General features: G+C 28.3%; 4 protein-coding genes across 5 annotated transcripts; 1 reads left to right on the top strand and 3 right to left on the bottom strand.

Moving 5' to 3' along the window:
* Positions 1-982: 982 nt before the first annotated feature.
* LOC145742913 (pyridoxal 5'-phosphate synthase subunit SNZERR-like) lies at positions 983-3,781 on the bottom strand. The gene is made up of 9 exons (XM_082560756.1): positions 3,715-3,781; positions 3,547-3,647; positions 3,047-3,127; positions 2,765-2,885; positions 2,412-2,542; positions 2,067-2,189; positions 1,884-1,959; positions 1,414-1,592; positions 983-1,187 (listed from the first exon to the last, which is right to left on the bottom strand). Exons 1-9 carry the CDS (start codon positions 3,734-3,736, stop codon positions 1,125-1,127), a joined length of 897 nt encoding a protein of 298 aa, XP_082416882.1. The 5' UTR covers positions 3,737-3,781; the 3' UTR covers positions 983-1,124.
* A 3,396-nt stretch (positions 3,782-7,177) lies between these two features.
* LOC145741314 (uncharacterized) lies at positions 7,178-13,051 on the top strand. Of its 2 annotated transcripts, XM_082558882.1 has the most exons (9): positions 7,178-7,500; positions 8,667-8,819; positions 9,075-9,266; positions 10,824-11,061; positions 11,364-11,462; positions 11,875-12,016; positions 12,097-12,203; positions 12,720-12,841; positions 12,905-13,051. In XM_082558882.1, exons 1-9 carry the CDS (start codon positions 7,315-7,317, stop codon positions 12,908-12,910), a joined length of 1,245 nt encoding a protein of 414 aa, XP_082415008.1. In that variant the 5' UTR covers positions 7,178-7,314; the 3' UTR covers positions 12,911-13,051. The 2 variants fall into 2 exon arrangements, with proteins under 2 accessions (XP_082415008.1, XP_082415009.1); XM_082558883.1 differs by lacking the exons at positions 12,720-12,841; positions 12,905-13,051 and adding an exon at positions 12,548-12,610.
* Positions 13,052-13,057: 6 nt separating this feature from the next.
* Positions 13,058-17,401, bottom strand: LOC145741315 (putative Bax inhibitor 1). Its single transcript, XM_082558884.1, has 6 exons — positions 17,022-17,401; positions 15,925-16,030; positions 15,143-15,263; positions 14,839-14,985; positions 14,403-14,583; positions 13,058-13,454 (listed from the first exon to the last, which is right to left on the bottom strand). Exons 1-6 carry the CDS (start codon positions 17,081-17,083, stop codon positions 13,358-13,360), a joined length of 714 nt encoding a protein of 237 aa, XP_082415010.1. The 5' UTR covers positions 17,084-17,401; the 3' UTR covers positions 13,058-13,357.
* Positions 17,402-17,881: 480 nt separating this feature from the next.
* Positions 17,882-26,604, bottom strand: LOC145741838 (protein Niban 3-like). Its single transcript, XM_082559504.1, has 17 exons — positions 26,230-26,604; positions 25,519-25,652; positions 25,165-25,296; positions 24,488-24,602; positions 24,102-24,293; positions 23,734-23,849; positions 23,316-23,450; positions 22,701-22,827; positions 22,228-22,313; positions 21,779-21,915; positions 21,189-21,315; positions 20,626-20,739; positions 20,350-20,457; positions 20,012-20,123; positions 19,739-19,862; positions 19,458-19,530; positions 17,882-19,230 (listed from the first exon to the last, which is right to left on the bottom strand). The coding sequence occupies exons 1-17, from the start codon at positions 26,291-26,293 to the stop codon at positions 18,745-18,747; spliced, it is 2,382 nt and encodes a 793-aa protein (XP_082415630.1). The 5' UTR covers positions 26,294-26,604; the 3' UTR covers positions 17,882-18,744.
* Positions 26,605-26,841: the final 237 nt, after the last annotated feature.

The following is a 26,841-nucleotide window of genomic DNA, read 5'->3' as shown; positions in this document are numbered from 1 at the left end:
TGTCTAGGATATCGGCAAAAAATTATTTAGCTAAATAAGAGGTTGAGTTTTAAGTTTTGCAATACAAGTACCAATTATATACGAAATTAAAATATGAAGTCGATAACGAAATTAAAAGATGAAGTCGAACAACAAGAACAAAGCAAGTAGCGAATTTATTGATTTACAGTTTTTGAATAGTTGGTTGTTACAAGAATATAAATCCTGGGTATAATTTCTTTCAAAAATAAACACTTAACTTACGTTAAGTTTAAATCCATGTTTATGTAGTGGCTTTCGTTAAGTAGAACAAAATTGCCTTTTTTGTTTTTAAAACGAACATTTGCACTCAATACATAGCGTAAATTAGTAGTTTAAAAATGTAAGTCAATATCAAACTAGTTCCGATGTGAAAATAGTTTTCAAATATACATAGCGAATTCAATAAACAAGTTTTAGTTAAAATGTTTCGATATACTTTTACTAAACAAAATGGGGATTAAAAATATGTTAAAACTTGTTTGCAAAGTAATAATAATTCGAAATTGAAAACTTTTTATATATAAAATTAAAGTAACTTTATGCAAATTTTTCTAAAATAAGCTAGAAGCGGGCTAGAAAAGAAGACATTAGCAATATTTTTTTTTTACTTTACTAATGTTTTTCTTTTTCGTTATAATTGCATTCTTTTAATTGTAACCAACAGGCATATCTGTTGCACAAAAAATAAAAATTTTTTACATGCCTGATATTATCAGTGCAATATGCACAAATGGATATTTCTAAGTTTTATAATTCTTTGACTCTACGATCCTATTCTTGGATCTCGAGATAACCCTCTGTCCCGCTCTAACAAATAAGACCCAATACTGCAATAAGCTTGGGAAAAGTAGCAGGATAGATCGAGTTTTATACTTGTAAAGAATGACTAATTCTTAATTTGTTACACATCAATTTCTAACCGAATAGCTTTCGTAATATCTTTCATTTTATTTTGCAAATACAGAAATGTAACATTTGATTTGCATTTAATATAATTTGAATCTATTTATTTTATCCACACAATTGTTAAAGTTTAATTCTGTACATAAAATATTTTCAAGTTACAAGTTACAAAAAATGTTATTCTGCAAATCACTAACTCTCTAATCTTTTTTGGCCTCCTTAGTCGCCCATTTTTCCTTTAAATTATCGCAATTAATTCCAACCTGTTAGTTATAAAGTTAGTTAGTGGATAATTTATACATCCTAATTATATGTTATTTAATAAATAGAAAGCATTCTTACAAATTTAAAAGCTTTTTAATAATATATTTGTTTTATAAAAAAAAATAATAGTTGACAATATACATATGTTTTTTAAATAATAGTGTAACAGCTTCTTTAGCTATTTATGGTTGTTTAGTTACCTAATATTTAAAGTATTGCACTTACCATTGGTTCGCCCAAATCTTCGCTGATCTCGGCCAACATTTTAAAATTCTTGTAATGGGTCACCGCCATTGCCATTGCCTTTGCTCGTTTTGCCGGGTTATTACTTTTAAAAATTCCTGATCCAACAAAAACGCCGTCAACGCCAAGTTGCATCAGCAGAGAAACATCAGCAGGTGTTGCTTACAAATAAAAAAGGATGTTGTTCTATTTAGTGTAAACACCTATCTATATCGATTACCAAACAACCCAGTTTTTTTGGTTAATAAATGCAGCTATTTTTGTAAAGATAAACTACAAATATTCAATATAATTGTGTAAAAGTTAATACAGTTTTATTAACAGTGGGTATGTCTCTTTTATTGTTTTACAAGCATGTTTATAATAAACTGCACTCCACATACATTTTTGCATTCTGGTTTTAAGATTACTAGATATGGCAATTAACTTTTTAAAATTTGAATTTAATTTACCTAAACCCCCGGCAGCAAAATTCACAACCGGAAGACGTCCCAATTTAACAACTTTCATTAAAAGATCAATAGGAGCCTAAATCGATACAATATAAAAATTAAAAAAAAAACATTTATGCAAAGTTTTTTAAATATTTTAACAAATAAAAAATTTTGGCCAGTTTTTAAGCAAACAGAAATAACCCTTATCTCTCTGGCATAGGTATATAGTTCTTGGTCGTCCATGCCTTGAGCTTGTTTTATTTGCCGGTTGATGGCGCGCGCGTGCCTAACAGCTTCCACTACATTGCCAGTACCAGCCTCACCCTAAATTTAGAAGAAGAAAAGTTGTAAACTTTGATCAACTATACTTTATTTTTGAGGTCACTAAATTTAACAATTAAAAAATAGTATCATTATAAAATTATAACTTAAAAGCTAATTAAATCCTCCACAGCAGCATACCTTATTTTTTAAATTATTGCCCAATTTAGTTTTTAGTGCAGTTTGTTTTTTTAAATAAATTATTAAAAATATTTATGTTAGTACTTTGGTTCTAATCATTGCTGCGCCGCCCGATATTCTCCTTAACGCTTCTCCCAAATCTCTAGCGCCGCAAACAAATGGAGTTTTAAAGTGCTGGTAGCAAATATGATTCTCTTCATCCGCCATAGTTAATACTGTCAAAAATATGTCGTTTGTTTTTTAAAAAAATATTTAGATTATACAACGTAGTAAACGCTCAAAGCCCAACAAAGAAGGCTTCAAACCTTATCAATTTATTTTGATATCACCTTGTCGAGAACCTTATTATTCGAAGTTAATTATATGAGGTAAAAATCCAATAATGTGACTTTATTACGTAATAAAAATAATTGTATATTATATAGTTACGAATATACCTTCTGATTCGTCTATCATGTCAACCCCGATTGATTGCAGTATTTGAGCTTCAGCAAAGTGACCGACCCGAACCTTTGCCATAACAGGAATGCTCACTGCCTCCATAATCTCCTTTATCATCTTGTATAATATACCATAAAAAATATTACCATTTAAGAAGGTAAATATGCTGTTATAAATAAAAGTAAACAATTTACTTTTGTTTATGAAATAATAAATGTATGAGTTGTGCGATTTTGAAGTTGAAACAATTTAAATTAACCTTTAAAGAATTTATTAACCTTTGGATCGCTCATTCTCGCTACTCCACCAAAGTTTCGGATATCCGCTGGTACACGCTCAAGCGCCATTACCGCACACGCCTAAAAAAACGATAATATACACAAGCCTGCTGATATGGTATATCGGTCATATAGTTTTGAACTACAAGCAAATATAAGTTTTATGTTTAAGCCTTAGACTGGAGTTTACGGATAGCTCAAAACACGTCACATCAGCATACCATTTCGGGGACGCGGAATTGGAGAGAATTAAAAATGAAGGAATGGAAAATAAGGAAACCGGAAAATAAAAAAGCGAAAAAAATCTTTCATTTTCCGGTTTCGTTATTTTTGTTCAATTTCCATTCCCTCTTTTTTAGGCGACCCTACCATTTCCCAATAAAAATATAAAACCTATTACTTTATAAGAAAATATACACACACAATATATTCAACATTAAAAATAACATTATTATCCCTATTAATGTTACAAGGACATGTTGTAAAATTTTAATATTTACCCCAGCTTCTTCGGCGATTTTTGCTTGTTCCACATTAATAACGTCCATTATCAATCCGCCTTTGACCATTTTTGCAAACCCAGATTTCAAGACAAAGGTACCTAGCAAATTGAACCCAGTTAATAGCTTTTTGGCAGTAAAATATCAGCATTTTGTTTTTAAACGCACCTGTTTGAGCTAAATCGGTCATATTCGTATTTTCTTTTTGTATTAGAAATATTAAAACACTTGGTAAAATTCTAAAAAACAAAATGCAGACTCATTAAAGTTCTGGCTTGCTTTACACCGGAAATGAGCCAATGGCTGTTTCACATTTAATGTCAATACCAAACCAATATTGCAAAAAATAAACTTTCTAAAATGTGCTTATTTTGTAATTAACTTCACCAAACTAAAATTTTTCTAGATTGCCATATATAAAACCACAATGATTTCTAAACGCAAGGCTGGCGTAAACTTTACACTCTTATATTTCTTCACATAATATTGTCGAAATTACACTACAGTATATGATGCAAAGTGGGGTACTAATTCTTAGAAACATAAATATTACAGAAAACGCCCATATGTTTCTTAGTATCCTACGAGTTAATGTAATATTACTTCGTAACTGATTTTACACATGGTTATTTCAAGCAGGCTTCTGCAGCGTCATACATTACATATGTTTGCGTAAGCATTTTTAAAATTTATCAAGTAGCAATCGAGGAACAGATTACATTACTGTTGCACTAGCAAGTACATTGGTGTATAGTAGAAAAGCTTGTAGTGCATTACCAATACTTTGTTAACAGCAATATTGCCCAAATAACAATATAATTTTTTGGACTGTTATTATAATATTTTTATAAATATATTGCCATAAAAAAATATATGTTAATCTTTCTTTTAGATATTGTTTAAAAAAATATTCCTAATAACTTAATGTGACATTAATTTTTTTTACAAACCTTAGAATAGCAAATACAACTTTATTGTTGTTGCTCAATTTTGTTGTGAGAACACATACAGTAAAAAAAGTTTTAAATATAAAAATACACGTATCCTAATTAATTTGCTATTAATAAAATTTATTTAAAAATTCCTTACTACAGTATGAAACTTTTGGTCTATACAAATTTTTAAATCAATAATTTCAATTAATAATTTTTTAACAAGCATGGTAGGCTACATATTTAAGCAAACATATAAATTTAAAAGGAAACTCAACAGAAAAAAAAGGCCAGCTAATGTGTTTTTTTTAAATGTGCTAAGTTTAAAACTGTAATAAAAATATTTTTATGTCTGTCTTTTGAACCTTATACCCTTTATGACGTTACCGGGTTGTACGCGAATTTGTTAGCTATACGTTATGATGCGGTCATAGGCTGTTTTAAAGTCGTACGAATTTTCTATAAAAGTTAAACTAATATAAAGACGTTTATAAGTCTAAAAAATATTAAATTACATTAAACCAAAGTTTTTAATCAGCATTACAAAATTCACCTGAATTTGACTTAGCACAAATAAAAAAGATTTAAAAACCAAGGCACACCAAAAGCAAGTGACAAAAATAGATAAATTTCATCAAGCCACATTAACAAAAAAAAATTTACAAAAATAAAAAGCTATTTTGAGTAAAAACTGGATTTTCAATTTAGGCATATTAATGTTTATAAATAAAAATTTTAAAACTAAAACTTGCCTTAAATTCTTTAGACAAATCTGATAAGCCACAATCATAAAACTTTTAACAAATAAAACACTTAATACTGTAACAAATTAATTATACATAAATATAAAAAAAATCCCTTAGATTTAATGCTGTTGTTATTTTCCTTTTTTTCCATAAGATATAAGCTAGCAAGGGTAAACAATTATGAATTTCAAGATGTTTTATAATCGTACATGTATGGTGATTGTAATTCGTAATCAGAAAATGCAGATACAATTTAAGTTTTTCTGTCATTTTTAAAAGTAGTTAAACAATATTTAACCTAAGTAAGAACCGATATACTAGTTGAAGTAGCTAAACTTACAGTACACTGTAAGTTTAACTGTAAAAATGTTAAATTATTTGTTTATTGTTTTACTCACTTAAATAACAAATTGAGACATTTGTATAAAATTTATAAAGAAAAATTATTGTTAGATTGATGAAAACCATTGTTAGATATAAGAGATTGATGAAAACCATGTTCAATCCCGCCTTAGTGGGCAAAACCTTAATTTGTATATTTGTCCCAACTTGCATTAAATTTGCCGGCGGTAATTTATACATAAACAACAACATTTTTAAGGCTTTTAAAGTAAACAAACATACATAGCGCGGGTTATATTATTTAAATTATTATTTTATTAATACTTTAATGTAGTTACTATATTTAAATTTGTTCAATGCATTATTACAAGTTAAAAGTTAAAAAAATACAAATATCATTATTAATAATGATGTTGTAAACAAACCAATACCTACATTGACGTAGATCTAAATAAAAGTTCTATTTAGTTTTGACATTAACAATTAAACTTCTGTTAAAATAAAATCATTACAAAACTTTAAAGCGCGAAAGAAAACATTGCTATAGGGTACGTCGAAGCAGCGTTTCCACCATTGTTACGTAATCTGCTAGAGTTCAGTTAAGTTGCGTAAAAAAAGTTTTTTAAAAAGTGGGTTTTAAACTTAATTTACATCTGATTTAAAAACAATCAAGCTATAATTTTTAGTGCTTTTTTTCGGCACAACTTTCTAAGTGTTTTAATTCAAAAATGTCAGCACATACGGGAATGCTGAGCCCGAACTTTAGGCAATTGTTACCGGGGACGCGGAATTTGAGGGAATGGAAAATGAAGGAACGGAAATTGAAGGAACGGAAAATGAAGGAACCGGAAAATGAAGAAACGGAAAATGAAGGAACCGGAAAATGAAGGAACGGAAAATGAAGAAACCGGAAAATGAAGGAACGGAAAATGAAGGAACCGGAAAATGAAGGAACGGAAATTGAAGGAAAGTGAAAAAAGGAGAGGCGGAATCTTAAAAAAATAAAACGCGGAAATTCCGTTGACTGTTTATTTGTATTTAAGTCAATATTATTTTAGAAATAAACGGGTATTTTATAGAAGAGAGTTAGGGTATGCTGGGGTAATAAAAATTAACTCATTATTGCTTATCAGTTCTCGAATAAAAGACAGTAATCCTAAATAAACAGTCAACGGTATTTCCGCGTTTTAGTATTTAAGATTCCGCCCTCTCCTTTTTTGCTTTCCTTCATTTTCCGGTTCCTTCATTTTCCGTTTCCTTCATTTTCCGTTCCTTCATTTTCCGGTTCCTTCATTTTCCGTTCTTTCATTTTCCGGTTCCTTTATTTTCCGTTCCTTCATTTTCCGGTTCCTTCATTTTCCGTTACTTCATTTTCCGTTCCTTCAATTTCCATTCCCTCATTTTCAGTCGACCCTTGTTACCTATTATACGGCTTAAAGCAATTATCACTACCTTTTTTTTTAAGCTTTATGCTTATTTATTTGGTATTCAAAAAAACATATTTTTATTAGCGCTTTATTATCTGAAAATGATTTTTTCTGTAATAAATAGAAACAGATCAAAGTATTACCACTTTTGGCGTTTTGTTGCTATGCTAAGTGAAACCAAAACTGTATCGTGTTTCGAAAAAACAAACAATTGCAATTTGGCGAATAATAAAAAATACGACAAACGCTTTATCACCATTGCAAATTGACCATTTATAAAAAATTGTGTGATTACTTTGACATATTACATTTTTAAAAAATATGGGAAAAAAGAAAGATAAAGGACCCAAACGCAAGAGAATTATTTTTGATGTAAATGCTGATATTGACCAAACGAGATTCTTAAAAGTTTATGAAGTTCAGTGTGCCAAAAACAAGTCCGTGCAATGCTCTTGGATAGTAAAAGCTTTGAAGAAAGGCATCGATATTCGAACATACACAAAAACTGTAAGTAGTTGGTAGTTGACCGACAAAAACCTTTGCTTGTCTGGGTTCGCTGTATGAGGTTCTGGCTGGGTTTGATCCCTTTCCATTTTAGTGTAATATGGTTTAATTAAACAGTTAAAAGTTGGATTAAGTTTAAAATTAGGCAGTACGCTTGTTGCTCATTAGTAGTCGTCAGAGAAGACCTATTGTTTTAAGTTTGCGACTTTACTGAACACCGACGGTTGTTTTGCAGACATCATATAACTTTTTAAATATATACCCTTACCACAACCCTATCTAAGTTTGTTGTTAATTAGCAGACAGGCCCCCAACATAGTGTGTTGTTAATTAGCAGACATGACCGCACATTGTAAAGGTACAATGTGCGATCATGTCTGCTAGTTAAGTCTGTAGATAGCATCAAACACTATACATACCCTAAATATATATATCCTTACCCCAACCCTATTTAAAATATATATACCCTTACCCCAACCCTATCTTTATATAAAATTGTTTCTTTTTAAGGTATTATGTAAAATTGTTTTTTTTTTAATTGTTTAAATTAATGATTGTTCTGTATAAACTTATGTTAAAGGTTTTTGAGTAGTAAATTAATGTCAGAGTTACGTTAAGTTATTTTTAAAATTAGATTTAGCCGACAGTAACAGGTAAAGTACATTAGAAAAAACAACAGTTCGTTCACTGTAGAAGAGAATTAAGAATTTAGGAGGACCATGGTGTAATTATGTTTTGTCTTGAACCAGACAACATGCATAACCTCAAAAATTTTACTAATGGCTAATGGGTACCTTTAAATGTACAAGATTGGCAAGGTGCATCTACCCATTGGACATAGTATCCAATGTGTAAAAAATATTTTGCACTAAGAAAATACTATAAACAATGTGGTCGGTGTTTTACTCAAAGAGATTTTAGTCCCTGTGGACAAAATTATAATATTATTGCTATTAATTTAAATTATTACCTTGTTTTTGCCCTAACCCTATTAACTTAATCTATACTATCCTGCTAGCTCTAACTTTTGGTAACTAGAGGTAGTCAATAAAAGTAAAATATAGTGTCTATCCTGTCACCAGTTATAAGAATATCTTAAGTTTTTAACAAATGTAATGGTGACAGATGTAGCAACCTAAGACCTAAATAAACTACAACACACTTTTTAGTTTGTTGTTGAACCAGCTCCGGAAAGTTGCCCACCTGAATTTCAAATTACTTTGGATCCGATTGTTGATACAATACGAAAAGCTCATTATTTATACCTCAATGAACTCTATGTTTGGGATCTAGAATTAAAGCATACTACAATTGCCAGCATAGTAAGTAAAACACTGTGTTATCTACGGTATTCTAAACATTTTGGAATCATCAATCACTACAGAAAAGGGTTATGACAAATAAATTTTTAATTTAAACTCCCAGAGTAGCTTAGATTAAATTTAGCCCTTTTCTGGTAAAGCATCTGTAGTTTTTATAAAGATATGTTTGTTTACTACCTTTTTTTTGTCTCGCCCAGTTGATATTAAATAAAAACATTGTATATACATTTTCTAAAATGTTAAATATTTATTCAGGCGTTGTTAATAGAAAAGGGAATATATCCTTTGCACATTCTAGAACTTATGGATTGTGATATTCTAGATTATTCCATGACAAGACTAGCACGCTCTTTTAAAGTTAGCAATTTAACAGATATTAATTTTGACTACAATGAGTTTGGAGATGAAGGTTGTATTGGTTTATGCCATGGATGTAAACACAATAAGGTTTGTCACCAAATTTTCTATAAATATGTAGATTATAAGCTTTTTTTTTACATTTTATACAACATTTAAAAGCAGTTTTAACATTCTTAGGAAATATTTTGCACCCATTTGTTGTGCTGTTTGTTCAATCTACTAGGTCATGCATATTATGTTGCCAAACGGTAACTTTTATAAGAAAAAAAACTAGATTTATATGATAAATAAAATATGGTTTAAAAAAATTAAATTATTTTTAATATATTTTTTTATAGATAAATTAAGAAACGGATAAACATTATTAAATTAAAATATTATATAAATTAAATTTTAAGTTTTTAGTTATTAGATTTTTTGCCCCCTTTCTACCATTTGCTTTGCTGAAGTTAAACAACAATTTTGCAACAAAATATATTTAAAAGTTTTTTAAATTAGTCATTGAATTTTAATAAACAATTGGGAATTTATATTTTTTTTATTAGTATTACATATACATTAGACCATATTTTAAACAATTAAACTGGATCTTAAATTTTTAATAAATGAACAAGGTTTTAAATAGGCTTTAGGCTAACAAAAAAAAACTAATTTTAGCCACTTTTAAGTTGTTTTATCAAAATATACATAAGACTTCATTTTAAATTCCTAAAATTATTAAATTGTTAATAAATAAACGTGGACTAACAAATTTTTTTTTAAATATATTTTTAAACTACTAATGTCATGTCATACTTTAGGCCTAATTTTTAATATACCTAATATCAATCTTTATTTACTAATGAACAAACAAGCATTTTAATTTAATTAACAAACAAAAATTATTTTCTTAATCTGTTTTTGAGTTATTAATAAATCTTAATAAACACACAAGCAATTAGTAAGTGATAACTAAATTAAAAAAAGGAGGTTTGTAACACAATATTATTATAAACAACATACTAAAATTCAAAAACTTTATATACACACGATTTAAAGTTATTTCCAGCCAAAATTCAGATAAGTAAGAGAAAAATAATTAGATTTATTTAATAAATAAATTATGGTTTAAAATCATTTGATCATTTTTAACATAAATCTTTAAATAAAAATAGGCTTAAAATAATATTAACAAACCAATACATTTGACCTGTTGTTAATCATGTAATATAATTACAGAGGCCCATTATACATTTAAAATGCAAACCAAAATTAATTTTTTAAACTTTTTTTCCCCCATGAACATTATATTAAACTATTAATTAAAATTTAAACACAAAATATTAATCTTTGATTTTAAACAAACAAACAAGTATTTAGATATTATATATACAAACAAATATTATTTTTAAACAAGTTTACTTTCCTTTTTTTTCAAGTTGAAGATTTTAAACCATAATGACAATAACAATAACCATAATAATAAATATACGGACAATAACAATATGTTTTAAAATTTAAGAATTCGGACCATAGTAACTAGTCAATTTAACCAAATGACAACTCTACCCCCTTTGACAACATTTCCTTAAATATTTAATTTAATAAAGGGTTATTTTAACTAAGCAAGTAAAAAATTAATACAAACCGCATTTTTTTTCACAGACCATCATTAGTATAAGTTTATGCTACTGTGCTTTGACCAGTATTAGTGGAACCCACTTGGGGGATGTTGCTTACAACAGTGCAATACGAGAGTTTTATCTAGATGGAAATAAGCTGGAAGCGGTCGGAGTTATGGAAATGTTAAGGCAAGTATCAATTGCAGCAGAAGATGAAAATGTTCGTCGAATTGAAGCAGAGAGATTAAAAGCAATAATGATAGTTGAGGGTGCATTGGAAGGTTTTTATTTTTTTAATTTTGTTTTTTTAAAATAACAAGCCTAAAAGTACTTTATAATAAAAATAATAGCCACTCTTCGACCGGGATTTTAATTGTAGTAATATAGTCGCAACTCCTACCTAGTATTTGCTGTCGGTTATTTATCTGCCTTTAACTTGGACATACATGCATATATAAATATATTGTTCACTAAGCTCCATTTTATATTAGTTAAAATTTGCAATATATTATTATTAAAAAAAAGCTTTTTTGTAATCACTAGTGATTATTTTATTTGAAATACATTTTTTTTTAATGTTTAGCATCAGATAAAAACCTACCCAGCCAAATGGCAACTGATGCAAGTGGAGTTGAGACTGATGGTGGGGAGGGAAAACCGAAAAAAAAGAAAAAGAAAAAAGGTTGCCTTTAAATTAGAAATAAACTGTTACAAAACAAACCCCTGCTATATTAGACAAATCTCTATTATTAATACTAGTCAAATGCTTTTTCTACGGTCACACCCTTTTTTATTTATCCTCGATGTGGAAATGTTAATTTCTCGACCTGAAGTCTTGAGTTGCCCTTGGGAGTTTGGAATATTAATTTCCCTATAATCATGCTGTTGATTAAGAGTTGGCTAAGCAAAAGTTTATACCAGTTATATCGCCTTACTCAAGGGTGCTATAAACAGGCTACACAAATGACTGTTTTTTATTTCGAAGGCCTATAAATTGGACATACATACATCTACCAAATTTTATTTTGTATATTTGCTTGTATTGTTAAAAAAATAAACCATTTTGAAAAAATAAAATATTATTTTAAATGTAGGCAAGAAAAAAAAGAAAAAGGAAGCGGACCCACCTCTAGTTGGACCATACATTTACAAACTTCATTTAGCAGATAATGGGATTGATTCCTTTGGAGAAGGAAGGGAAGATAACTTGTTTCTATGTATAGGAACAATTGTCAGGTTAGTTTATTACATGATGAAAAACAGTCAAATAAAACTAAGGTACTTAATTTATTTTTCAACAAAATTATGTTTTGCAGAATGATCATGTATTCTAATTGCTTGTGTGAGCTAGACCTTGAAGATAATCCTGTCGGCAATCTGGCAGCAAGAGAAATAATGGTTGCTCTAGAAAGAAGAAAAGAAGGTGTGTTGTATATTTTCAAATCGTTTAAATTTAAAACTACATGTTCACAGTTTTTTTAATGGCCTCATGTTTTTTATGACTTAGTTTTAAATTACATTTGACGGTTTTAAATATTATTTTTCTTAAACTCTAAAAAGTTTTGACAAAAGTGTGTACCTCTTAGAGAACCCTACCATAGGTACTAACTTTAGGACACGTAACTCCCCATGTAGTAAAGCGAAATGTTTTAACGCCTTTACAATGATACAAAAATATTGATATCATTGTAAACCTAGTTTCTGTTGTTTTATTATTGATCTGGATGTATTGTTTGTTTGTCTATTTACCTGCAAAAGTATTGTTAGGTGTTATCTAGGAGAGATATTATGACAAGGTAGCATACAAACCAAAGCACTTCTTATCATTAAAGAAAGGATGACCCTGAATCAGTGTTTGAAGCCAGATTGACCAACAGACCAAAAGTTTTCATCGACTTTTAATAAGTGGTAATAGGTAACTTACATTTGCTTGTTATAGGTAACTTACCTCCGCTTAACATGAAAACTACCGCAGAGATCCAAAAAGATATTTTTGCTGCAATTGGAAAACTATGTTCTGGTCTTAAGAAAAAAAAGAAAAAGGGAAAGAAGAAAAATAAGGTAACTATAATTTTCTTTAGTCAAAATTGTATAAAATTTTAATCACACTCCTTAAATTTACAGAAATGAAATATGTTTTCAAGCCAACAATAAAATTAAATCCATTTTTTAGTCTACTGTAATTGATTCATACATGCACCAAAGTTGCAATTTTACCTTTTTTTACTATTGTGCGCTTCGTCTTGTATTTTTAATAAATAAAAAAGGTTTATTGAATTTAGTTTTCGATTTTTTTATTTACATTGAATTGTTCCAAAATTTAAATGAATTTAACCTTGACAAGTTTTTTACTTAGACATTTAGTCCTACAAACGCAATGTAAAAAAATGTATACAAATACATACATAACCTGTGTTAACACCCAAATAATATTTACCTTAGTTTCCAAAAAATACTTTTACAATTTTTGTGACAATTTTTTTCTCATTATAAAATAAAAACACAAAACCACATTTATAATATTAACAAGCAAATGTCAGTTATAATATACAATTAAAAGAAGCATGCATATGTTTCTTAATTCTTTTTCTTGTTTTTCTTTTCATTAAGGCCAAGGATGATAATAAGTCGTCTGAATATTTGAATGAAGTCCAAAAAGAGGTCAACACTGTGCCTAAAAAATCAAACGAATTTATTACAATACAAAACTTGTCATCTACAAAATAATACCAAGACAAAAATTAAATAACATTAACCTATTAAAAATTATTTAAAAGCACCAAAAGTTACCCGAATCCATAGTATAAATATTTTTAATTCCATGACATAAAACACAATAAATACAAAAAAAATATTAATAAAACTATATTTGTTAAGTAACAAACAATTTTTGGTAACATTAAGGAAGCAAAAAAGGATGTGTCAAAAACTGACACAATTACAAAAAACCTTTATTGTTAAATCAATCACCTTTCAAAAATATACTACTATATTAAGCAAGCAATTATATGGCACATAAACCTTACAAAACTTATAAAATAATTACATCAAACACAGTTAAATCACCCATCATCAAAGGTGGGCACCAAACTGTTAATCGTTAAATAACGACGTTAAATTTTTTTGTTAAAATTTTTTAACGTTCAATAAAATAAGTCTGTTAAATCAATTTTGTTACAAGTAAACCATTGCGACAGTATATTTATGTTTGAAATCATGGTCTACTGGATTAAATTATTAAAATTTTTAAACAGTGTTCTGATTACGGTCTTGGCTGCTGTTACTTGGGCATTATGCCAGTTTTTTTTTAACTTGACATTTATTTAGCTAAAATATTAACTAAAATAAACACTATCGCTTTGTTAAAAACGGGTCCTTTGTTTGTTTTAATTAAATTTTAACGGTAACGGTTATTAATAACTTCCATTACTTTCCATTTATTTTAACTTATCACTGTCAATGAAGTTATTATTGTGTAACGAATTTATTGTGTAACGAATTTCCTTTTAACAAATTTACTTTTTCGGTTAACTGTGCCCACCTATGCCCATTAGTTATGGTAGTTATTTTAAACAAGGTACTACTAATCGGATTTAAACTACAGTAATCAACATTATCATACCAAATGTAATCATTGTCTCCGTTGACTTGTTTTTCGATGATCAGCTGTGTATCATAGAGGATAAATGCACAGAATACAGCAAGACCGATGTAGAGGTTGAGTTGGAAGACAGCAAAGGATCGGAAGAAGATGTTAGCAATGCTGGAAAACAGAAGGGCAGACAAACAGCTAAAAAGAAACCCTTAAAACAAAAATTACCATATTTATGTTTAAATAAAAAATAGATTAAACAATCAAAGTTGTGATGTACGTTGTAGAACACTTGGCTTCACCGAATGAGGTCATAGGTTTAATCTCTGCTGCATTTGATGTTAAGGCGATATAAATAGTATACAAACTATTGCTAAGCTTAAAACCAGTTGGCACTTTAACAATTTCTATGATTATTGCCCTTATTAACTGTTTTTCCTAATTTAACTTAACTAAATGTGCTTACCTCCTAAGTATAGGTAAGAGCGTTGTTGTGCATACAATGCACTGAGAGAAAAACAAACAAATATCACGCTAGTTGCCATAAATGCTGTCACAATTATCTGTGGGTTAATTTCAATCGCAAAATCAAGAAGGGGTCCAAGTCCAAGTCCTACAAAAATTTATAATAGGCCATCTCATATTTAAATACAAACAATATCCCAAAAAAATGAGTTTATACATGCACAATGCATTTCTTTGATAAAAAATTTAGCACTGGAATAATGATTTAAATAAGCATAACATAAAGATAAAATCAATAACTATACCCATTGATCCACCAAAGGCTGATAAAATGCAGAGTCTTTTGGTTTGATTTTCCTTGTTGTGTGATGTAGCGGCAAGCCATACCATCAATCCAAGTGAAACCAAAGTAGACAAAAACCCACCCTTAAACAAAAATAGTTTTATTTTGTTTTTGTATAGTCTGACATATAAAAAAGTCAACTTTAGTCAAGTAACAGTAATTTTAACAATAATTTTAAGACATACTTAGTCAAGTAACAGTAATTTTATATCTGTAACCTATGTTAATGAGATTCAATTTTCTATGGTAGTATGGATCATCTTGATATATTAGATAAGTTTTTTTTAAATTATATATCATACATAAAGTACCATATTTGTTTAACAATAGTGTATAGTCAATGGTGGTAATTATTGGACAGTTAAAATTAGGAGGTAATAAGTGGACACCATTCCCATTTTTTTAAGGTTGCACTTATTTATTAATTTTTAATGATTACATTATCTAAACAGTAAAGCTTACATTATTGGCATTTTTGGCAAATTTTCCAGGGTGTCCAAAAATTGCCCCATTTGCGGAGGTAATATTTGGCCAACATTTAAATTTTTTTTTTTAATGATAATTGATAACACTATTTTATGCGCAAAAAATATTTGTTCTAAAATTTAGAATAAAAAAGTCATGGTCAACTTTATTAAAACAGTCAATAATTATCTCTATCGACTACACTTAAATACTGATTTGAATTGTATTTCTCAACAATTCTATTTCACTTTGGATTAATTTTTTAAAATAAAGTTTTACCTGAAAGCCAAATTGTAGATGTAGAAATGCACCTCCCGCTGCACTTAACATACACAAAGCCAAACAAGTGTATACATTTTTCAGGTGATTTTTAGTGGATGTACTCCTTAATTTTAAGAAAATTTTTAAATGAATATTTCGATGTGATCAATTTTATTAAGAGAATTAAGTAATAAACATGGTTAAAGTGTATGTTAATGTAACTATGTTAAGATATCACCTACACATTATCACACATGGCCCTAACTCAATTAGCTTCACTGGAAAAAAATTTGACCTATGTCCTACCTTCTTTAATTTACTCAACTAAAAAAATAGTATCACTTGTACTTTACGGCCTTCAGAAAAATTTGAAACTCTATAGTATAAGAAAAATTAAGCACAAGTATAAAAAAAATTGGCAAGAACTGTAAATTCTGAGAGAGAATTAGCGAGGATCTCTGAGAACAAGAGAAAATTGGTGAGAACAGGAAAATTTGAGAGAAAGTTTGAGTTTGTTTAAAAACCAAAAACGGACTAGTGGCTAGCGGTTTTGTACTGTTTTAGGAGCTGTGAATGGTTGTGTTAAGCTTTTGTGTTGAGTCTTTTAAATTATGCTGTTTACTACTGTTTATCCTATCTTTTATTCATTCCTTATTTCACCGCTAAACTAGTAACACAAATTTATTTTTTATTTAACTGCTACATAGCTTCAATTGAAGATTTCGTGGAAGTTGTTAAATTTATATACTAAAACTCGTAACAATTTAAGATATTTTCTTAGACACATGCCAGTAATATTTTAACAATACTGTAAGCCAACTAAAACAACGATTAATTAAATTTCTTTAATTTTAGTAAAATTTAAGCAATCAACAACAATTTTAATTTACACCATCAATATTCTGCAAAAAACTAAGTTCTGTTAAGTATGCAGTAGGTAAATAAAAATTTGAATATGTCAAAGAAAATTAACTGACTGTGAAACACAAGAAGTTCCCCAGTCTGCCAGTTCAATCTTTTAATGATAGCCAAAAATTGTGGTCACCTACCCAGCTGCCCAGGAAGTATTATTAGATCAACCAACCAAATTTCAAAAAATATTTTCATCAACTTACAATTGTGAAAAGTCGGTCAAGGCTTTGATATTAATCGGCCTGCTTGCAAATAGTCGATCCATTTTCTTTTTGGATTGTCTGTCTGTTGGTGTTTTAGAATTTTTTGACTTAAAATTTAAATTATATAGTTTATAATAATCTGACCAACAATTAAAATATGGCAACAAAGCTTTAACAATCTGACAGTTAAAAAACTTCTGCTGTTACGTTTTCTTATACTAAAACAGTTTTAATTTTATACTTGACATAACATTTTCTATTTTAAACCGCCTGACTTTGACTGCAAAAATAATAAACCGTATAGTCTGAAAGTTAGGCTTAAAATGTTTCGAAATTTTACATTAATTATACCCATTCTACTTTAAATATAACTATGATTTCAGTCTAAACCCTATGTTAAAATAGGAACTGAAAGCAAAAAACAGGAACTGATTTTCGCCGAATAACTCGGTAACGCCTCGTCACGACGCTGTTCTGCCATTGTTTATTTACAGATTAGAACCTTCTCATTGGACAACATTGTAGTCACGAGATCATATAATATTTTTGCGAGACGTGGTATTTAAGTGCAAAACTATAGTGCAATTTTGGTGCAACATCGCATGTTTTTTAGTGTGGTCGTGCCAATAAAACGTTTACATTCCAAGTTCCATATTGATTAAATTACGGAAATAAGTAAAATTCGAATAAATTTTTATATACAACGTGTATAATTCTCTATTAAAATTACCATGTTAAGTAATCAGCTAAACGTTTTAATTTTTAAATTAGCTTCTTATTGCAGATATGTTGCAGACAGATATGTATGTTGTCAAAAAGTGGCAGCACAACTTTAAAAAAAAATTGCTCTCGGATGGAAAACTATGTTTATTTAAACCACTAAACAATGAAAAAACTTTGTATTTATAATACAATCGGTAAAAAACTGCACACAAAAATATTACCAAATTTAAAACTTTTTTCTAATATCAGATTTTCAAATTTTTAAATAAATGCTCCAGATAAAATTTTAAAAATACTTATTCATACATAACTTAGTATATTATTTAAAAAGCAGTTAAAATAAGAAATAAATTAAATTGCAACTTAAATCTAAAAGTGTCATGGTCAGTTTATAAATTTAACACTGAACCATGTTTATAGTATGTAGTCTTGTATTTTAAGAACTACTTGAAAATCTGTTAACAATCCAACTACACATCATCAGGAAGAACACAAAACTTAGTAAATATAAAGTGAAACAAAATTTGGCAAATATTAGGTTGTAATTGTGAAATTTAATATGGCAGTGTACGTAATACAAAAAAACTTGTGTGTAAACTAATATGTGAGCAATACCAGTGGATATATAAAAAAAAACAAAAAAGGATAGAAAAATATACAAAAGTAAAAGCACAAATACCATTTTATTTTATAAAATATCCACAATTAAAAAATTACCCTGTGTTTTAAAAGACAAAAAAGTAACAATAACAACATAGTAACAATAAAACTAACTACCATTTACCCTGTGTCGTGATTCTAACAATGTTGTATTGCACAATAACTAACAATCGTAAAAAAATGGAAAAGTAATGGAAAGTATTATAAAATTAGGAATGGTTTTTTAAAACACCAAAATTAAATCAATATAGAAATATTAAACAAAAATAGGAAAATAAATTTGTAAGGAAACACTTTTATAGAATGCTAAAAAATCTGATGTGTTTAATTAATTATAAAACTATGATAACAAGACCACATTTCCAGTTTCCCGGTCGACTTCACAGTTATTGGGTGTACAAGTTTGCGGTAAACACACACATCCTGAGGGTTCTATACTTTCCGAAGTGTTTAAATCTCCACAGTTTTGTGTAATAGGTTCCTGTAAAACAGGCAAGTCCTCAGAATGTATACTTACCTCTGTGATATTGGCAACACATGCCTCACCAGTATCATCAGTAGTGTCGCAACTTTCTTGCTGCTGATTAATCTCCAAATTATTATTGTTTTTAAAATTCAAACAGCTGTCAATGATATTGGGTCTTTCTAAGCTGCCCATCGAGTTTGTCTCAGAATCACTGCCCTCATTAATTCCACTGTCTGATCCACATCTTTCCTTGGTACTTTGACACTGTGGCACGCTTTCAACACTACCTTCACTACGTTTGCTTGATTGATTCGGCAAACTCATCTCTCCAGTTTCGCCATCCATTGCAGTGTCTTTAACCTGGGTTTGTTTATGTACGGTTATTTTATTTACTCTTTTTATAATATGATCCAACACTTTTTAAATTAAAAATATATTTAAAAATTACTTTAGTAAATAGTTGAAAAATATGTAGTGCCATCAACTTCATGACATGCACTTCTACAGGGTAGCATAGAGAAATAGCAGTAAAATCAAATTTGGGTAAATGTTGGATAAAACAAAAAAATATATTCTTAAAAACTAACCTGACAATCACTTGCTGAATCTGTTGATGCAGGATTAGCAACAAAATCTTCAGGAGGAATTGGTTTGTGGGAGCTAAAGGCAAAATAAATTTTAATTAAATTTAGCAGAAGAATAAAATTATTGTTAATTTATAGTTGCACTGTTAATATTTTTTTGTTTTTTTTACTTTAATATCAAAAATGCTGGTGATAAATAAATTGAATAACCTGTGTAAATACTTGCTACTTATATACAAATAGTTACAAATGTTTGGTTGTTTTCGGTATAAGAAAATACTTACCAGACTTGAAATCCTGCTTCATCATCCACTATTGAAATAGACGAAGAAACTGAACTAAGAGTGCTAGAAGATCTTGCTTTTAAAGCTCGGTGAGCCACAATCTTGTCAATACAAGTATTTATTTCTGCAAAAGAGTAACATTCCATCATAACATTACACAAAAATAACAAGGCCAAAATTTACTCTTCATTCAACTGTTGCTTTTAACAATGCAAGCTGTTCAATCAGATGACCAGAAGAGCTGAGCTAAGAAAACAATCTAGCACAACAAACCTGGTTTAACCAGTTGCGTAAATCTCTTTGTCAAAACATCAGTGAAAACGTTGGTAATCGGCATAAATTCTTTTAAGTCGTTTGGTATGAGCATGTCAAAATCAAGCATTTTCTAAAAAACATGACTTTATTAAGATCTATCTTAAAATAATTGTCCCTTTAATTTTTGAACACTATTAAAAAGTTTTGAGTTGTGCGTAATGACTATGTCAAACTTTTGATTGTTGTTTTTTTTTTCAATAAAAAAAGATGCTGTCATGTTTTTATTTTTTTATTTAATAAATATTGGCTAACAATAAATAATCTATGACCAATTTATCAATGCTAAATGAACTTACAGTTTTACATTGTTCCTCAATGGATTTTCGGGTCAATGACATAGTTCCTGATAAAATAATACCATGTAGAAAACGTCTTTGCGACAACAAAATATCATAATGAAGTTTCTGTATAAAAAAATCTTTTAAAAAAAACATAAAAATTCAATAAATGACTATAAATTATATCCTATTAAAAACTTTGAATATGTGGGATTCCCCCAAAAAATTAAAAAAGCAGGTAAATAAAAAATTTATTTTACGTATATAATGTTAATAATATCTGTGTATAAATACCTTTAAAACCCTGGCCTGTATTTTAACAATGGCAGCATTATTAAGATTTCCACTGTTGCTAGCCACAGCTTCTCCACATAATGATTCAAATGTGCACACGGCCGAATCAAGCAACTGCATAAAAAAACAACAGTTACGTCATACAATAGATGCACGTAGTTCCTGTTTGAGAAATTGTCACAAATTTCATTGTAAAAGGAAGTGTGATAATCGAAAGGTTATATATGACTAAAAATGCACCTATGTGATACCATTAAAACTGAGATACTGTTTATTTTGTATTTTGTAATATTTAACATTTAACTAAAAATGTGTGTTAACATTTATAAATAAAGGTATTATAATTGTATTTCATATTCACAACTAATACAGGTAAAAAGAGTTTTTTTTTAAAGTTATATTTTAATGCAAACTTTGTATAATAAGGCTTAGTAAATGGATATCCAATTTATAGGTCGTTAAAATAAAAAACAGACGCTTTCGGTGCAAAAATTTTTATGGGCTTATATTAACTTAACTAGTATACACTTTTAGTTATCACCTATAACTGTATTTTATTTAACCTGATGTTGATAGACATAAATGCTTTCTAACAAAGTGTTAAAATCCATTTCAGGAAACATAATTTTGAGTTTATCTAATGCTTTCTTGGGATCAGCTTTCTGAAATGATGATGTGAATTGTGGATCCCTACAATAAAAGAATTTATTTTTATAAATTTAGCCATTAAAAATTAAGAAATGTGTCATTATACTAGCGGCATAGTGTAGTGGTTAAAACACTAATCATTCCAACATAAAGTCATTTGTTTAATTCCCACTTCATTCATGTCATAGTGCCCAGAAGTAAGGTGTTATAAACTGTAAATACCTGCCAAACTTAAACTAAAATGACAAAATAAATTTTTCCCAATATGCTCAATATTATTCAAAACTACAAAAGAAATATAAGACTAAGACAGGGAAACAAATGTGAACCTATGTTTAGCTATGAGTTTGGCATTTTCACGTCAAGATAAAGACATACACAAAAAAATTTCCTTATTTAACCAAAAAAAAATTTTCCTTAAATATAAATTTTTTTTTGTGGAATGCCAAGCCAAACTTTTTAATCAATCAAAAGTTAAACTTAATCAACAGAAAATGTTGTTTACCTTGGCGCCAAATCAAGTGTATGTAAAAAATATAGGTCCAAATTGTTAGCAAACTGCGCTGAGGTGTTTGCTTTTTCTTTAACCCCGTCCACCAACAAAATAAATAGTTCGCGGGAGGATTGCATCGGCGAAATTAACTTTAAAAAAAATTCATGTCAAAATTTTAAGATTTTTAAATTTGCTTTTTTTATCATTTTTTACTACGTTTTAAAGCAAAATAATATTTACTAATTTAAATAAAGATTATTTTCTACATGTATTTATTCAAAATTATGACATTTAATAAGTATCATGTTTTTAAAACATTTTTGTTTTCAATTAAAAAAAACGCTAAATTTTACATAATGTCCATTTTTAAGATTTAAAAATTCTAACGCCATGGCCATGTTAATAGTAAATTGTGTATAAATAATTTACAAAATTCTAATTGAGCTCAGTAATTAACTTACAGAACTGTTCATCGAATCCATGAGATCTGGAATTTGTGGCAAGACCTGATGCTGCACAATCGGATCAAAACACTTTGCTAATTCATCTTAATATAAAATTAAAAATTAAAAAAAGGGGAAAACCAAAAAAAATATTAAATTTTGTAATTAATTTTATAAATTTTTCCTCTGGCTCTTACAAACTATAAAAACGATTTTGTTGCCAAAAAATGCCAAGGAAATCTAAAAAACATCATCAATCAAATATTAAACCACACATTTGCTTGAAGTGGGAAGTGAAGTACACAACATTTTAAGTTATTATTTCACTATTTGTAAATGTCCATTAAGATCAATGTTAAACACACAATTTTAAGAATTTATATTTAAAAAAAACAATTAATTTGACCTATTCGAAAAACTTTTAATCAAAATCAGTCAATTTTTTTTTTGTTTTAAATTAACCTAACATTTTAATCTTGCCAAAAACCTACCTGCAATAGCTTTAGAAGCTCTGTCATATGTATCCATATAATTAGGAAGATTTGTAATAATCTCAAGTTTATTGCAGCTTTTATGACAAGATTGCTGAAAAGATGTAAAATGGCCAACTACCATACCCTAAAAATAGTAAAATTCACACAGTTTAAAAAAAATTGGGGGTCATTTTTTTCGGATAATTAAAAAGTAATAAAACAGTTAATAGGAAAAAATTAGGATTACCTATAGTCACTGTTTATTTAAATAGTGAGTTTGGGTATATAGGTTTTACCCAGTTAAATTATATGCGGTTCTAAAGTGTATAAATACGTAGTTTGAAGAACTGTGAAATAGTAAGAAATTTGGCCAGAATTGTAAGGTTAAAAGCGTTCTTAAGTCTCTAAACTACAAGTAATTCAAAGATTTAAAACTGAGCTTTAACATTCATAAACAATTTTAACTTCTTTTAAGTAGGATTTAAAATGTTAAAACCACCAAATGTATAACATTTTAATTTTTAACTGCCTAAATAAAAAAACAACTGTCTTTAATGTTAAAACAGGTAGACCTACTATTTAGTTTAAAATAGCTTACATTAATTTTATACCATAGATAAACTTAAACTTTACCTTAATACAGTCGTGTAAGGCGTTCATTATAAACAACCAGATTTTTATCTTTTTAGAAATCCCCCCTTTAATTTTTGGCAAAACAACTGACTTACAGTCATTGGATTGATAATCTGCTGTCATGTCAATAAGAATCTAAAAAAAATGTAAATTAACAAAAGTTATTATTTTTTAAATTAAATGGTTAAACTTCTATAAAAACATGTTTATTCGTAAGTACTGTGGGGTGTACTTAACCCCTTCTGTCATTGTCAAATTTATATTAATCAAAAAAAAAAAAAACGGGTACACATAAATATTTATTTAATAAATCAGATTTAGTTATATAATTTTAATTATTAAAAAACGTAAAATCATATATAATTTAAAATTAGTTTTTTAATATTTTTTGGTCTACTGTTAAGGATAACATCCTTACCTCCTCAGGTGTTCCACAAAGCATTTCCTGATCTATAGGAAAGTCTGTGCACCTGATAGAATGTTCAACAGAAAAAGAAAATGCCCTTTTAGCCACTTCGTCATCACATTGTATACCTTAGAATCACAGGACAATTTAAAAAAAAATAATTTTTTTAATAAATTAGGCTTTAGCAATTTAAATTAAATAACAATACGAAACCCTAAATTGCATTTATAGACAGCAAAATAAAACAGGAAACAGGCAGATTAAACATACCTTACAAGGCTCACCATTTAAAATTAATTATTTAAAGGTACAAATTAAATCCTACGTCTATGAGCCTACACACTGTACATGATTAAAGATTCCATAATAAAAATACTTACCTTCAAGGTGTCTTGAACCATCAATTAACACGCGGAGCCAGTAATCTTTCTCGATAGCAGTGTCTGCAGCAAAGTATATAATTCCTCGCCAAGTGTGAGACACACAGAATACATGCTGTGTCGGCCGTTTTCCTGCCTTGCCAATCAGTGTAACTTTTTTTGCAATTGACGACACATCATGATTTATGTAACCTGCAATGGATAAGAAAGCAAGTTGTAAAAGCAAAATGCCTCTATGCACATAAAAACAACACAATAAACAAATAGAGCATAAACAAATGCACATAAAAATAAAAGATACATTTTCTTTTAAATATGTATATACAATATATATATACCTATTAATTTAAACTTACAAAAAAATTAAAAAAGAAATAAAAATTTACCGAAGTCTCTACACAATCGACTAACAGTCCCTCTAAGGTGGGCATCAACATCATGAATAACTTGAAAACCACTAAATTTAGTCGAAGATATACAAGAGCCAGCTGTTTCAAAATTCTAAAATAAAAACAAAATAAATAAATAGAATTTTGACTATAAATTTGTTAAAATAAATTTTATTGACAATTTTGTTAAATTTAAAAATTAAAATACAGTATTATTGAATATCTAAAAACGATAAAAAAATTTTATAAAACACTCGAGGTTAAGAGAATTGTTTTATTGTTTTTTGCAAAAAGCTTGGGGGCATAAGAAAATTCTTAAAACCTATCTTATTTATTTGTTCAGGGTCATAAATAACAACAGTTCAAGTCGTTACAGAAATAGCAACCAAGAGAAAATCAAAAACTTTCTTTAACACAGTTTAGTAAAAAATATTCACATGAATTGGAAAATCCCTTACAACAATAAACTTCAAATGACAATTCAAAAAAAACAGTAAATTTATCAGACTTTACTTTAAATTTACATAAACTTCATCCTGATATGTTATATATATAAACAAAACATACCTAATAAATTTTAAGTAGTTTTTAATTAAGATAAACATCAACTTTTAAATAAAGCATTAGCACTCCTTAAATGTAAACTAAACATTTGATATATCACTGCTTCTTACCTCTTTGGAATTAAATATTTGAAAGGAATAGTCTGATTGCAAGACACAATACCTTTTCTTCCATTTCTTTCCAAATTGCTCAGACAAAAAGTATAAATATCCTTGTTTCAACGGTCGATTATAACTTGCCCACTTTAAAAAAGTCACAGTGAGAAAAATATATATACACAACAAAAATACAGATGCAAAAAATAGGTATATAATTCCTTTATTTTATAGGATAGTGTTAAAAATAATAAATGTTTTAATATCTTATATTAAAAAAATGCAAACAATTTTGATCCCTTTTTCTTGGAAAGTGTAAAGGCCTATATATATATTTTAAAAACGTGATTACAGAGCAAAGTAGTTTACCTGTCTCTGCTGCAGATGCCACTTTTGTAAGTTATTTTTGCCTTCCATTTCATTGTGTATACTCTGCATTATAAACCATTTGTATGATATCATATACCGCTCTTGAAATCCAGCCTTGTAAGCAGTTATCGCATCTGAAGAATAATTATCAAAATATATGAGAATATAAAATAATAATAGCCTTAAGCAAGTTAAGGCATTTTATTATAATTTGTTATAAAACAACAAAAAAGTCCAAGTATTGCAACAGTTGCAAGAAATATTTTTTTAAATTTATTTTTGCAATGATAGAAATTTTAAACAAAAATAACAATTGAAACTACTTATACCAAGATTGAAAAGTCTTTTATGAGGTGCTAAAAGCACTAGAACTAGAATAAACCTAACGAATTTATTAAGCAAATAAAAAAAATGTTTTGACTCTAAGCAAACAGTTGTAAATATATGTCGTATACTAATATACTTTTTTATATATACAATTTTTTTAACCAAACAGAATAAAAACATAGAATTAAACAATTTCATTATTTTACAAGTATTTTACAAATTAGTTACAAATTAAAAAGCAATTACCACCTGCAAAAAACAAAACAATTAAATAATGACACAGACAATTAGTTTTAACAATTAAAACAAAACAGTCAATTAGTGCAAAAAAATTCCAATTAAATAAGACAATTAAAAATTATAGAATTATTTAAAGACACTTACCAATAACATCTTGATAACTGTGGCCTTCTATGGTAGGAATACTTTTGGCACTTATCCCACCCATGTCCTTACTCTTTGACAAAGATCGCAATCAAATATAAATAACTATCCTTGTTCTTTTGTCTTTAAGTTAGAAAATATATTCAAACAACCTAAAAGATTTTCTTTAAAACTTTATTTACAAATGTATAAATATATTAGTTAAAAAAGAATATATTTTATCTTATGTTTACGTCACATCTGCACATACAGACAGACAGACATAAGCCTATTACGTCTGTACGTGCAAGTTACTAATTTCTATAACTGTTTATGTGTTTATTTCAATTTACAATGTCAATGACATATTAAAGAATTGACAAACGTTTTTGCAAAGTGCGTCAATAAGTAAATTAGTTACGCAATGCAAATTGCTCTAACAGGTCTACTATAGTCTGATAGTTAGTAACAACAAAACAATTTATCAATAAAATTGCCAAATTAGTAATCTGGTAATATCAATATTAAAACATAAACAATAAATCATTCGTCTATCAACTTTATGCAACGGCATAAATTGTTCATGCAATATAATAAAGTCTTAACACCTTTTGCAAATAACCATTCGCCTAC

Source organism: Corella eumyota, chromosome 2, assembly GCF_963082875.1.
Source record: "Corella eumyota chromosome 2, kaCorEumy4.1, whole genome shotgun sequence".
NCBI lineage: Eukaryota > Metazoa > Chordata > Ascidiacea > Phlebobranchia > Corellidae > Corella > Corella eumyota.
Note: the sequence above shows the minus strand (reverse complement) of the source record. Positions and strands in the feature narration are given on the sequence as shown.